The sequence below is a fragment of the Pelodiscus sinensis genome, chromosome 12, assembly GCF_052426305.1.
Source record: "Pelodiscus sinensis isolate ZL-2025 chromosome 12, ASM5242630v1, whole genome shotgun sequence".
Lineage (NCBI taxonomy): Eukaryota > Metazoa > Chordata > Testudines > Trionychidae > Pelodiscus > Pelodiscus sinensis.
Window position 1 is genome coordinate 28431667 of NC_143063.1, and position 12316 is coordinate 28443982.

A 12316-nucleotide genomic window follows, 5' to 3' on the forward strand; every position below is an offset into this window, starting at 1 on the left:
ACATCCTCAGAGAGGTAGGCTTCTAAGCCTCAAAAATCACTTAGCCCAACTTCCATTTTCAAAAAAATGTTAAATGCTTCTTAAAAGTTACTTGGTGCTTTCATAGTGCTTCAAGAACCTGATATTAATGCCCATATCTCATTTAATTTCTTCCTCCTTCCTCAGTGATCTGTCATTTCTCCATTTCCAGCTTTTAATTTTCCATTTCTTCTTGCTTTCCTCATAGCATCATATCTTCCTGTTTTATGCTTCATTTACTGTAAAAAGTATACATATCAGCAGCACTCACATTTATTCATGTTCTCACTGTCAAAAAACAAAACATATCCATAGCTGTGCTGTTGTTGAAGAAAGTTAACCTTGACTTTAGTTTTTCATTCATATCAGTTTATAAATACAGTAAAACTCCAATTGTCCGGCATCCAGTGGTCCAGCACTCCCGATAGTCAGGCACCAACTGGAACCCGGAAGTGCTCCGGCTAGCTGGACAATTGGAGCTGCTGTGAGCCCATGGACACTCGCAGCTGGGAAAGGGAAGGGGAGAAGAGGGGGAAGGGGTTATACGCCTGTGATGGGTCTGCTGGGACCCGCACTGCGTCTGGCCACAGGGGTGAGGAGTGAGCGGGGAATGGCACAGCGAGGGGTGAACCCTCCGCCGTTTTGCTGGAAGACGGGGGAAGGCCCGCACAGCCGTGAGAGCTAAGTCCCCGAACTTGCCCCATTCCGGCTGCGCTCCGCCCCGCGCCGCCTCTTATGAGTTTCTGGGAGGGGAGCGGGCTTCCCACCCCCCCAGACTGCAATAGTCATTGCCGAGCACGGGGGTGAGGGGCAGCGCTGCGGGATCAACCCAGCAGCACCCCAGCTGCTCTGCTCCGCCACTTCCCCAATTCCACCGCTCGTCAGTTTCGGGACCAACCCGGCAGCACCCCAGCTGCTCTGCTCCACTGCTTCCTCAAGTCCGCCACTCGTCAGTTTCAGCAGCGGCAGCGGCGGACTTGGGGAAGCGGCAGAGCAGAGCAGCTGGGGTGCTGCCGGGTTGGTCCCGCAGCGCCGCCGCTGCCGCTGCTGTAAATGACAAGCAGCGGATTTGGGGAAGTGGCAGAGCAGCTGGGGTGCTGCCGGGTTGGTCCCGCAGTGCCGCCACTCACCCCCCTGCTCGGCCATAACTACTGCAGTCTGGGGGGTGAGGAGCCTGCTCCCCTCCCGGAAACTCTCGGCGGCTGCGTGAGGCTTCCCCCACTTTCCTGCAAAACAGTGGAGGGTTCGCCCCTCGCCATGCCATTCCCCACTCACCCCCCGGACGCAGTGCGGGTTCCGGCAGACCCGTCACAGCCCCCCCGCCGGAGTACCTCCCGATACTCTGGCATATCCGATAATCCGGCACCAACTAGGTCCCAAAGGTGCCGGATTATTGGAAGTCTACTGTACAAATGCAGACCCAACTAAGAAGATAGAGTATTGTACAGAGCCATGTCACTTTCCAATATTAATTGTTTAGCCAGAAATCCCATTCGGTGTGCTAGCTGGTCAAAGAAAGTGGTTTCAAATAGCTTGATAATTTTGCAGCATTTCATAAAGCCGTCTCTTTTGACTGAAGAGTTCCACCTACTGTGATTTCCATGTATCAGGGTTCCCCCCGCCTCCCCCTCTCCCCCGCATATTATTATGATTTTCTTGGATGCACTGTCAAATTCTGAGTGCTGCATTATTACTTGCTGTGATAGGTTGTCAGCCAGCATTTTGTGTTCGGGTATTCTCCTACTCTATTTATGTTTTTGGAAAATTAGCCTCTATTCAGATTAGCCTACTGAAAGGATTCTGAGCTTTGGGACACTATTAAGGGATAAACTCAGAAGAAAAACTCTACTTTTGTTTTCACTGAAAGCATTTTTTTTCTTCCCAGAAAGTGTTTGCATCTCTAAACCCCCAGAACAAGGGCAAAATGAAGTTTTCTCCCACACTCATGCGGCGACAGTATAGTCAGTGATGCGGCATAGGCACAAACAAGGTCAGGATTGCCTGACATGGTTAGCGATGCAAATTTATCCAAGGCTACGTCTATACTGTAGCCTTCTTGCGGAAAAGCATATGCAAATTAAGTGTGGCATGGAATATTGCCGCGTTTCATTTGCATAAGTAATGAGCAACCGTTTTTGCGCAAGAGGCTTTTGCGCAAAATGGCTGCTAATTACTTATGCAAATGAAGCGCGGCAATATTCCATGCCACGCTTCATTTGCATATGCTTTTCCTCAAGAAGGCTACAGTATAGATGTAGCCTAACGGTGTTCAAAGAGTTCAAACTGTAATGGTGGGTCCAAAGCCTCTAAAACTGGTGGGCTACGTCTAGACTGACATGATTTTCCGGAAATGCTTTTAACGGAAAACTTTTCCATTAAAAGCATTTTCGGAAAAGAGCATCTAGATTGGCAGGACGCATTTCCGCAAAAGCACTTTTTGCAGAAAAGCGTCCGTAGCCAATCGAGACGCGCTTTTCCGCAAAAAAGCCCCGATCACCATTTTCGCGATAGGGGCTTTTTTGCGGAAAACAAATCTCTGCTGTCTACACTGGTCCTTTCGCGCAAAAGTTTTTCAGAAAAAGACTTTTGCCTGAACGGGAACAGCATAGTATTTCCGCAAAAGCACTGACAATCTTACATGAGATCGTCAGTGCTTTTGCCGAAATTCAAGCAGCCAGTGTAGACAGCTGGCAAGTTTTTCCGGAAAAGCGGCTGATTTTCCGGAAAAACTGGCCAGTCTAGACACAGCCGTGATATTTAAATCCAAATCTTTCTCCGTACCTTGAGGCTACGTCTAGACTGGCCCCTTCTTCGGAAGAGGCATGCTAATTTCTAACTTTGGAATAGGGAAATGCGCGGGGGATTTAAATATCCCCCGCGGAATTTAAATAAACATGGCCGCCGCTTTTTTTCCGGCTTGGGGAAAAGCCGGAAAAGAGCGTCCAGACTGGCGCGATCCTCCGGAATAAAGCCCTTTTCCGGAGGATCTCTTGCAAGTAGGAATAAGAGATCCTCCGGAAAAGGGCTTTATTCTGGAGGATCGTGCCAGTCTGGACGCTCTTTTCTGGCTTTTCCCCAAGCCGGAAAAAAAGCGGCGGCCATGTTTATTTTAATCCCGCGGGGAATATTTAAATCCCCCACGGATTTTCCTATTCCAAAGTTAGAAATTAGCATGCCTCTTCCAAAGAAGGGGCCAGTCTAGACGTAGCCTGACAGTTTGGTCATATTTCAGTAAGATGGAGTTTTAACAAAACAGTGAAATCAACTTGTTTCATAAGCTTTAAGCAGGTTCTGGTATTTGTCTCACATTTCTAAGTTAATGCTTTTAAAAAAAAGGAATACCAAATGAAAGGTTTGGCTATAAGTAGCTGATTTCTTTCTATGAGCTCAAATTCAGCCTCTTTCTTTGTACCATGGCACAAAGGAATTTCAAAATTATAATCAAAGGTAAGACCCAATTGTGTTTTCAGCTACACCCAGGCAACACCCCTGAAATGAAGGCTACTATATTTAAGTGAACATTTTGTTCAAACTGTTAATTCAGAGGACAAGATTGTATATGGTACAATTTATATTTTAGGCCAGAAGGAGGTGAACAAAAGACATGCTTTCCAGACAGTTGACAATATTCCTATAAGGTGCTATGTGAATGCAATATGTCTAATACTGGTTCTCTTTGCGTTCTAACAATTACCTTGCTAGAACACAAAGCCCTGGAAAGGCCTTTATTAATTGTAGTAAAGGAGACATTTACTTCTCAGCATCACATGTCAATTACTACTTTTTTAAGGTGTTCCCAGTTCTTTATTTTTTCCATTTAGTTGCTGGACAAACAGAGAAAAGGCTAATAGGTCTGGAGTTTTAACTCCTATTTTGGAATGTTATCTTCTAGATTAAAAAAAAAGGCTCTTTAGTGGGCATTTGGACTGTATCCAACAACCATCAAAGAGGGTTTTCATGCATATCATCATAGCAAATTCATGAAAAATTGACTAGCTCTTCATGATTGCTTTCAAAATTTCAAGAAAAGTAAATATAGGAATCTACATGTCCTCTGTCTCCTTGTGTGAATATAATTCACTTAATTTTTCAAACTTTGGTCCCCACTCTTTCATGTCATCATATACCATCTCCTCATCTAGTCCAGAGTAATCAAGGGAACTGAGACTGCTGGCTACTGAGCCCTCTCCCTCTGTGTAATATACCTGCAGGGAATCGTGGGGCAAGGCCTGTGGCTGCTGGTCAACATCCCTAACAACATCTGACAGATAATGACCAAAGTCTTCATTGGTAAAGGAGGAGTTCCTGCTAGCTGCAAATGCTTTTAGCTGCTCCTGTGGGGTTGGTGCCACATTGCCACTCAAGGGACAGTTCAGCTCTGATAGTTTCCCTTTCTTCTTGTAGAGAGAAAGAGAGTAGGCTGGGCTAGTTTGAAGAGACATCTGGAGTTCTGCCATGTTGTAAGCATCCTGGAGAGAAAAATTATCCTGTTAAATGAACATTCACTGTAGCCCCCAACTGTTTATGCTTTAATGGACTAACCATATTGTTGTCATGGAAAGAAAACATTCACAAATAGTCTTTAGATTTGAGCTGAACACCACGCTAGAGCAAGAAGACAATGGAGAGTGTACTTTACTGGCCCATTAATGTAACTAGTGCCTGGGGAGAGCTATAGGAATGCCAGAGAACACTTTATATGTCTTAATGAACAAATGCAGCTTTCTCTTAATGCAGTTGTAATGGAGATATTTAGGTTTACGTTCACTCTATATTTTTTTTTCCAAAATAAATATTCTTCTCTAGCACTGAGAAGGATAAAAATCTTTATGGAAGGGAACAAACCTTTTGCTCTGCTTTAGATTAATTCCTACATGTACTTCCTTCTATCTTGCCATTACTACCAACACACATAAGTGCTGATTCAGAGGCAGCCTGTTCAAACTCAAGTTTAATTTTCTATTAGAAGACAAATAAAGATGATTAACATGATTGTTTTCTAATTCAGATCTGGCTGAACCCAGCCACAAGGTTAGAAGGGCAACTGGGGTATGTTTCAAAGAAAGTTGATGTAACTGATGAATTCATGATTGAGACACCTTCCACGTGTATTTCTGTAACATTTATTTGAACTGTGGAGCTAGTTAGTGAGAGGAATGTGTGGAGCAGGTTGCTGCAAATAGAATAGAGAATCTTTTGTTTCTAAAGCTGGCTATCAATCACTATCATGATAGTGGTTGATGTGCTACCACTGTCTGACAGTTATTTGAAGTTCCAGTCCAGTTTCCAGTGAACAGCTGTCTGCATAAATAAAACAATATACACTAATTGGGGCCAGTTTCAAAAAATAGACAAAACATTGATTATGTGGGTTATCTTTTCATTTCAAAAGATGGTCTTTCTAGGTACATTTACAGGCCCTGAGGATACGTTTGAAGTGCCTGTGCTATATGCAGCACCTGTCATGTAGCCAAATAATAATTCTTTGAATGGCTCATGCTTTTCAGCTAAAGCTAGAGAACATCAATTTGGAGCTGTCAATTTTTACATTCCAAAATACTACTTTTACATCAGCAAATCATGCTAAAATATACATTAGCTTAATGATGTCAGTGTAATTATGTCACTCAGGAGTGTGAATAAGCCCCCCTACACACACATAAGTGACAAGTTACACTAATCTAAGCACAAGTGTGGATATTACTCTGTGAAAGTGGTTTTATTATGCCAACTGAAGAGTTTGCTTCCCAGCAACAGATTATTTTCACCCAATATGCTATAATGTTACAGCAGCATTGGTACAGATTGTGTTTCTAGTGCAGACTAGCCTTTAGTCTTTATTTCCATTTCAGAGAAGTTGCTGTATTTGGCTGATGGATGATGTGATAACCACATGGCATGTTAAGCATGTTCACACGTCTCTTGAAGATGAAAAGTACTAAATAAGTGTAAATCAGTACTAAGTATTATATAATCCAATTGTGAATTTCTAACTCAGGCAAAACTCTCAAAACAGAATGCTGCAGTTTTTGGCCCTTCCAAAATTAGGTCAGTGCGTGCCTGAGCAGAGTTAAGGATCAGGTCTTCAGTGAATTTAGTCATACTAAAATCATGTTTTGATTGCATTTTCTGTTTCTTAAAATGAAATGATTCCATTTTGTGTAGATAGATAGATAGATAGATAGATAGATAGATAGATAGATAGATAGATAGATAGATAGATCTTTATCCCTATATGTATAAAAAAATCAGGCAATTTATAATACCAAAGATTATCCTTGGCCCTTGCTTCCCAGCCAGTGTTAACACAGCTCAACACTAAACAGTGTTAAGTATTTTGTCCAGCCATGCACTATTGATTTACTACTCTTTGCTGTAAAATCCTTATTCCTCAAAGGCACATTCCCTAGCTTTCAAATATAGAAACTCAGCATTGATCCCATTTGTTTCTCCAGTTCTGCCCTCAGCTAGCAAATGTGAAATTCATGAGTTGTCTTTTCTGTGCATACATTCTTATGTTCATTTTTAAGATAACATTGGATTGCAGCCATTTAATTCATATGAAGCTGTGGGGTGCTTAGTTTTGAAATTCTGGACCAAGAATCAGGCACTCTAAATCAGTAACCATTTATGAAGATTTTGGCCAAGGTCTCCACAGATTAAAAAAGCTGAATAATTGAGAAATGGCCTTCTACAGTAAGATCTCAGTGAAGCCAATATTAATTCTGTCTGCCTTCACACTTAAGTGATTAGGGGGCATTTATTAGTGTATTTAATTTTGCTGCAGAATATTCTTTAATTCTTCTTGGAAAAACTCCTGGAGACCTGTGTTAAAAACATTATTTCCTTAATATCTATATGGCAAATGTGCAAGGGTAGCACAGGAGAAAATCTTATTGAAACTAACAGGATCTATATGCCGCTTGAAAAATATCCCCTTAGGCATAAAAGTGTGTTCACAGTAATTCATCAAAAATTTGACGACATTTTACAAATGAAAGATTTTTTTCAAATGGTTCCCATATATGTTCAATATACATTTTAATATATCAAAACTTTTTGCTTATTTAATCAGAAGTTTAAGTATTCAGATTTTAATGCTATTTTCAAGTTATGTTTTCTTTGTTATTTAGCACTTGCAGCAGGCCAACCACAGCTCGGAAATATTGTTGCACCTTCCTCTAGATTAAATCAAGTGTTTTAAAAAAGGCAGTTGTCTTACTGTTTATGACATAACAACCATTAATTATTCAGGAAAATTATCTGGAAATGTAAAAATTAACAAGTCTCTAATTATTGTTTACATATTTTGGATGGCAATATAAGTCAACTCTGGTAATCCAGGTGCAGGACACATGGAAATGTGAGAATTAGCTCATATTAGTGAGGAGTGTTGTATATTAAAAGTGCAACAACAGTTTTATATTCTGGAATTATCTTCTCTTCCCATGGGAGAGGGGAACAGAAAGGGCCCAAGTAATTTATTCTAAGAGCTAAAAAGCTTTAGCTAAAAAAATATATAATAGTGCCAGCATCCCTTAATTAATAAAAACTGAGTGTCATTAAAGTGTCATTAAAAGAGCTGATCCATAGGGAGATTTCATGTTAGAGTTTTCCAAAACCTTATCACTACAGCAGTAATTGCAACTGACAACAGAAGAGCCTCCAAAGCATTTAGTCAGAAAAGGATCACCCATAAATTCTTTAACTGCTAAACTCATCCTACAAGCATTTATAACCACTCACAAAGGTACTTCTGCTTTAAGGCAAATTAAACTTTTATAAAAAACAGGACTATGTAGCACTTTAAAGACTAACAAGATGGTTTATTAGGTGATGAGCTTTCGTGGGCCAGACCCACTTCCTCAGATCAAATAGTGGAAGAAAATTGTCACAACCATATATACCAAAGGATACAATTAAAAAAATGAACACACATGAAAAGGACAAATCAAATTTCAGAACAGAAGGGGGATGAGGGGGAGGTAAATGTCTGTGAGCTAATGATATTAGAGGTGATAATTGGGGATAGCTTACCCATTACAAAGATAGCTTCCCCAATTATGACCTCTAATATCATTAGCTCACAGACATTTACTCCCCTGCCCCCCCCCCCAGCCATCCTCCTCCTGTTCTGCAATGTGATTTGTCCTTTTCATATGTGTTCATTTTTTTAATTGTATCCTTTGGTATATATGGTTGTGACAATTTTCTTCCACTATTTGATCTGAGGAAGTGGGCCTGGCCCACGAAAGCTCATCACCTAATAAACCATCTTGTTAGTCTTTAAAGTGCTACATAGTCCTGTGTTTTGTTTCAGCTACACCAGACTAACACGGCTACATTTCTATCACTAAACTTTTATAGACATTTATGTATCCATTTGTAAAAAAAAATACCACATGCAACCTTACAAATAAGTTCATCAGTCACTTGCAGTAATGTAAGCAGACCTGAGGTCAAGGAGCACAACTGATTCCCTAGTGTTTCACTAGATTGGGGAACCACTAGCCCACTTGTATCATATTGATTTAATGGAGTGATCCTTACTTGATCCTGCTCCCCACCCCCTTCTTCATTATAGTTGAGGATATTTTCTCTGATGTCCTCCAGGTCATTATGATAGGCAGAGACATGGTACACTCCTCTGTTCAAACCTTTGTGACTTTTCCAGCGAGTCCACAGGAAGGCACCACTGAACAGAACTGTACACACACAGGAGTGAAGCAGAGAGTGATCATTCAGAAATTAAACCGAGACTTTAAAAAAAATATTGCAGTGTGATAAAGACACTAATTGTTTATCACTTGATATTGATAGCCAGTCTGAAGTGAAATGGGTAGAATGGTTTCAGTCTTCACACTGAGCACCTGAGTCTGCCCTCACATCATTGTAAACCAAAAGAAACTTCATTGAAATCAGTTGCCCAGATCCTTGCAGATATTTAGAAGTTTAGCTCCCACTGCTTTCAATTGAAGTTAGATGCCTAAATACCTTTAATGAGTTAGCCAAAGTGGGTACACTGGTTTAAAGCTAGTGTAAAGAAAGTGGATTCTGGCCCTTTAAAAGACAACCTCATAAAATCATCAGCTGTAGTGATCAGCTCTTCTTTTGCTTTGAGCATTTCTTCCATTAATGGTAAATATAGTTGCAAGCAATATCAAAGATAAGCCTTGAGGTTTTCCCTTATTACAAAGTTAGTAACTACTGAAGAACTGAATGGCATGCAGAAATGGTTATTTAAGATCAAAGTATCTCTTTACCGTACTGACTTGGACAGACTTGAAGCTTAACAGAAAATGCATACAAAGGTGTAGCACAAAAACTGATGAAGATGAGTTCTGAGGAAGAGAGACAATTCTGTGAACAAGACAGAAATGAAGCATAAGATGACATGAGACAAAGGGAATTGAATTGTGCATCACACACTTTATTAGAAAAAATAATTCAGGCACATGTTTATGCCTTAACATCTGCAAGTTTATATAATTAGAAAAATTATGTTTGGTTGCAATTTACATGCTGAAAATTGTAAAAACTTCTAATATAGTGAAGATATTTATTAACATTATGTAAATACAATACATTTTGTTATCATCTTTCCTGTAAAAATTCATAATAAAATCCTTTCTTACAGCCTACTTCTGATCCCATTGGTGTCGATGTCAAGACTCCACAGCAATTTCTGTAAGAACAGGATGGGGCCTTTATGGCATTCAATTTAAAATGTATTTGCTGTGAGAATGAGCATTTTTTATAAATTGTTCATAAGTTATTTTGAGATTTCTGTGTTTACATTTTCATTCTGCAGTTTACCAGAATGTGATATATAGATCTCACCATATGCAACAATCCTTTGCCAATTTTTTTAATGGAATCTGATTCTGAGATACTCACATATAACAAATTTATATAACAAACCAGCAGCTTCTGAATTATTTACACTATGATAACTTACAGTTGGCTGGATATTTAAAATAAGCATGCTCCTAGTTGACATCCAGAAGTCAAAATCTACTCTCAGTGACAATTTATTTCTCATGGGCTGAAATAATCTGTTCCATGACTAGTTGTATTTTAAATAATGGCTTTCTCCTAGCAATCTTTTTTCTAGATATTGACTGAATTTGCCTTGTGCCCTCTGAACAGTTTCTTGAAAATGAAATGCCAAAAAAATAAAAATCAGAAAACTGCCAGGGCTTTCTACAGTTCAATCAATGCCAATTACCAATAAAACTTTTGAAGACAGGGATGAAAAGTGACAGCATTGGTGGATGGAACAGAGAGAAAGACGAAACAGTAAAGGCTAAGCCCAGTGTCCACAAAGAAGTAAATTTTCACAGGAAGACAACATGATGAGTTTCCAGGACAATAGAGGATGTATGAATTAAATCACCAAAGGTAGTATAAGATGTAGTTGCCATAACTACCTAAAAGTGCCAAAAAGCAAATGCAGATGGCAAACATGGAACTGAAGCTCAAGCCTGCATCCTTGTGAAAGATTGCCAGTGTGATTTCACAGTAGGGGCCAGTGTAGCCATCAGGACAATGACATCGGAACTTGGTAGGAGACTGGGAGATACATGTGCCAAAGTTACAGGGTCTTTTAGCACATATGGTATAGATACAGTGCCTGCCTGTGGCATTCTCCATGATCATGTGTCCCAGAGGGCAACTAGAAAGACAAAACCAAGAGTAAAACAATAAAACTTGTAACAGAAGTCATGAAAGAGCACTGATAATCCTATACCAGCCTAGGGACACATGCTATATGTCTGAATACAGTCTACTGAGTTGTCTTACATGAAGTTCCTACTTTCGCAGTGTTTACCCTCATGAATGGTCTCAGGGTAGTCAGAGAAGAGGCAAAAGAGTTTGTCTCTTTAAGGAAACAAAGACAAAAATAATGGCCCAGTCTTCCAACCACTTACTTATGGGAATGCTAGTGAGACGGACTGCTAAGAACAAGTATGTGATCAAATGCAGGATTTGCAGATCTAACGTGCTGTAAGATGATGTTAACCCCTCCTGTGTTTCCCCAGCTTAGGAAAGCTCCACACCTCTAAAGGTTGTTTTTTTACAAAAAACACGTATACAATTCTTATTAGAACAGCATTAGTACAATAGTGTACTAAGGAGTCGTCTTTATTTCAGAGTTAACTCCAGTTTAATAACTCAAGAGTTGTCCCTAATCATCTACAGAAAAAAAACCATTACTTGAGAGTGGTGATGCTTTTAACTTGAATCAGCTGGCACATCAGGGGGTACAAGATCCAGCTCCAGTCAGCACAACTCATCAACTGCTAACATAATCCCTCTGCTGTTTTAATGCCTGGCTATTCTCATTCAGGCAAGGCTAACTCGAGAGGTAACTTGAGTTAATTTTGCAGTGAAGCTATCTTAAGAATGAAGAATGGGCTGGTGTTTCCATTCTCAAGCAATAACTTTTAGGAACACTTTGACTCTTTGAAACTGCATCCAGCTGAACCTTGTCATTTAGACCATCGGCCTAAACACAAAATTTAATGTTTTTAGTTTTCTCCTGGTCTCCTGGTTTTTAGTTTTCTCCTAGTTTGAGCTAGCTTTATATTTATTTGTTTGTTTGTTTGTTTGTTTGTTTGTTTGTTTGTTTAAGGAATTCAACTCATCAGGAGTTAACTGTGGATATGGATAAAATCCTTTTAGATTTCGCAGGAAAATATGTGTTGAAAAACAGGATTTTGTAAAGTCACTTCAAGCATTATCACAATTTTGATTATCCCATAATAATGAATGTTCAATGTAGCATGTTCTTATGAACTTAGTATAACAAGATACATTCTATAGTGAATGCTGTATCCTATGATTTATGCCTAACTTTTTATGTTGTATAAAGGGCATCTGACACACACAAAAACATTATTATCCAAGCCATCTTCAGAGCTATTCATTTTAGAAATCTATTAGCACAATCAATCCATATTACTTCCCAATTTCAGTTTTCCAAAAGTGGGTCAAACAGCTCTGTATTTTTTATATTCCATGAGCAGCTTTAATCAAGCAGAAAGCCGAATGTCCAGCTGGTGTTAATCTGCTTACCTTAATTTCAGTCAATGGTGATAACACCATTTTATACCAGCTAAGGATCTGGTTGAAAGGGACTGCTCTGATTTACATCAGTAAGCTCTGCTGAAGCTCATGAGGTTGCAGCAGCATAAGTAAGCGTGGAATTTGGCCCTGTATTTCACTATTGTTGAACTGGATGATGCTATGCAGAGGACTCTTTCCAACTTACACACTTCAACAGACAGCCCTCCTA

The 12316-nt window shown here is 39.8% G+C and overlaps 1 protein-coding gene across 1 annotated transcript in view; it reads right to left on the reverse strand.

Moving 5' to 3' along the window:
- Window positions 1-4061: 4061 nt before the first annotated feature.
- LOC102450325 (neural-cadherin-like) overlaps window positions 4062-12316 on the reverse strand; it is a 78102-nt gene continuing 69847 nt past the window's right edge. Inside the window, exons 30-32 of the mRNA XM_075940140.2 lie at window positions 10449-10693; window positions 8569-8723; window positions 4062-4487 (exon numbers count right to left, since the gene is read on the reverse strand). Of these exons, the coding sequence (XP_075796255.2) occupies window positions 4062-4487; window positions 8569-8723; window positions 10449-10693 (826 nt within the window). The remainder of the gene's footprint in view (window positions 4488-8568; window positions 8724-10448; window positions 10694-12316) is intronic.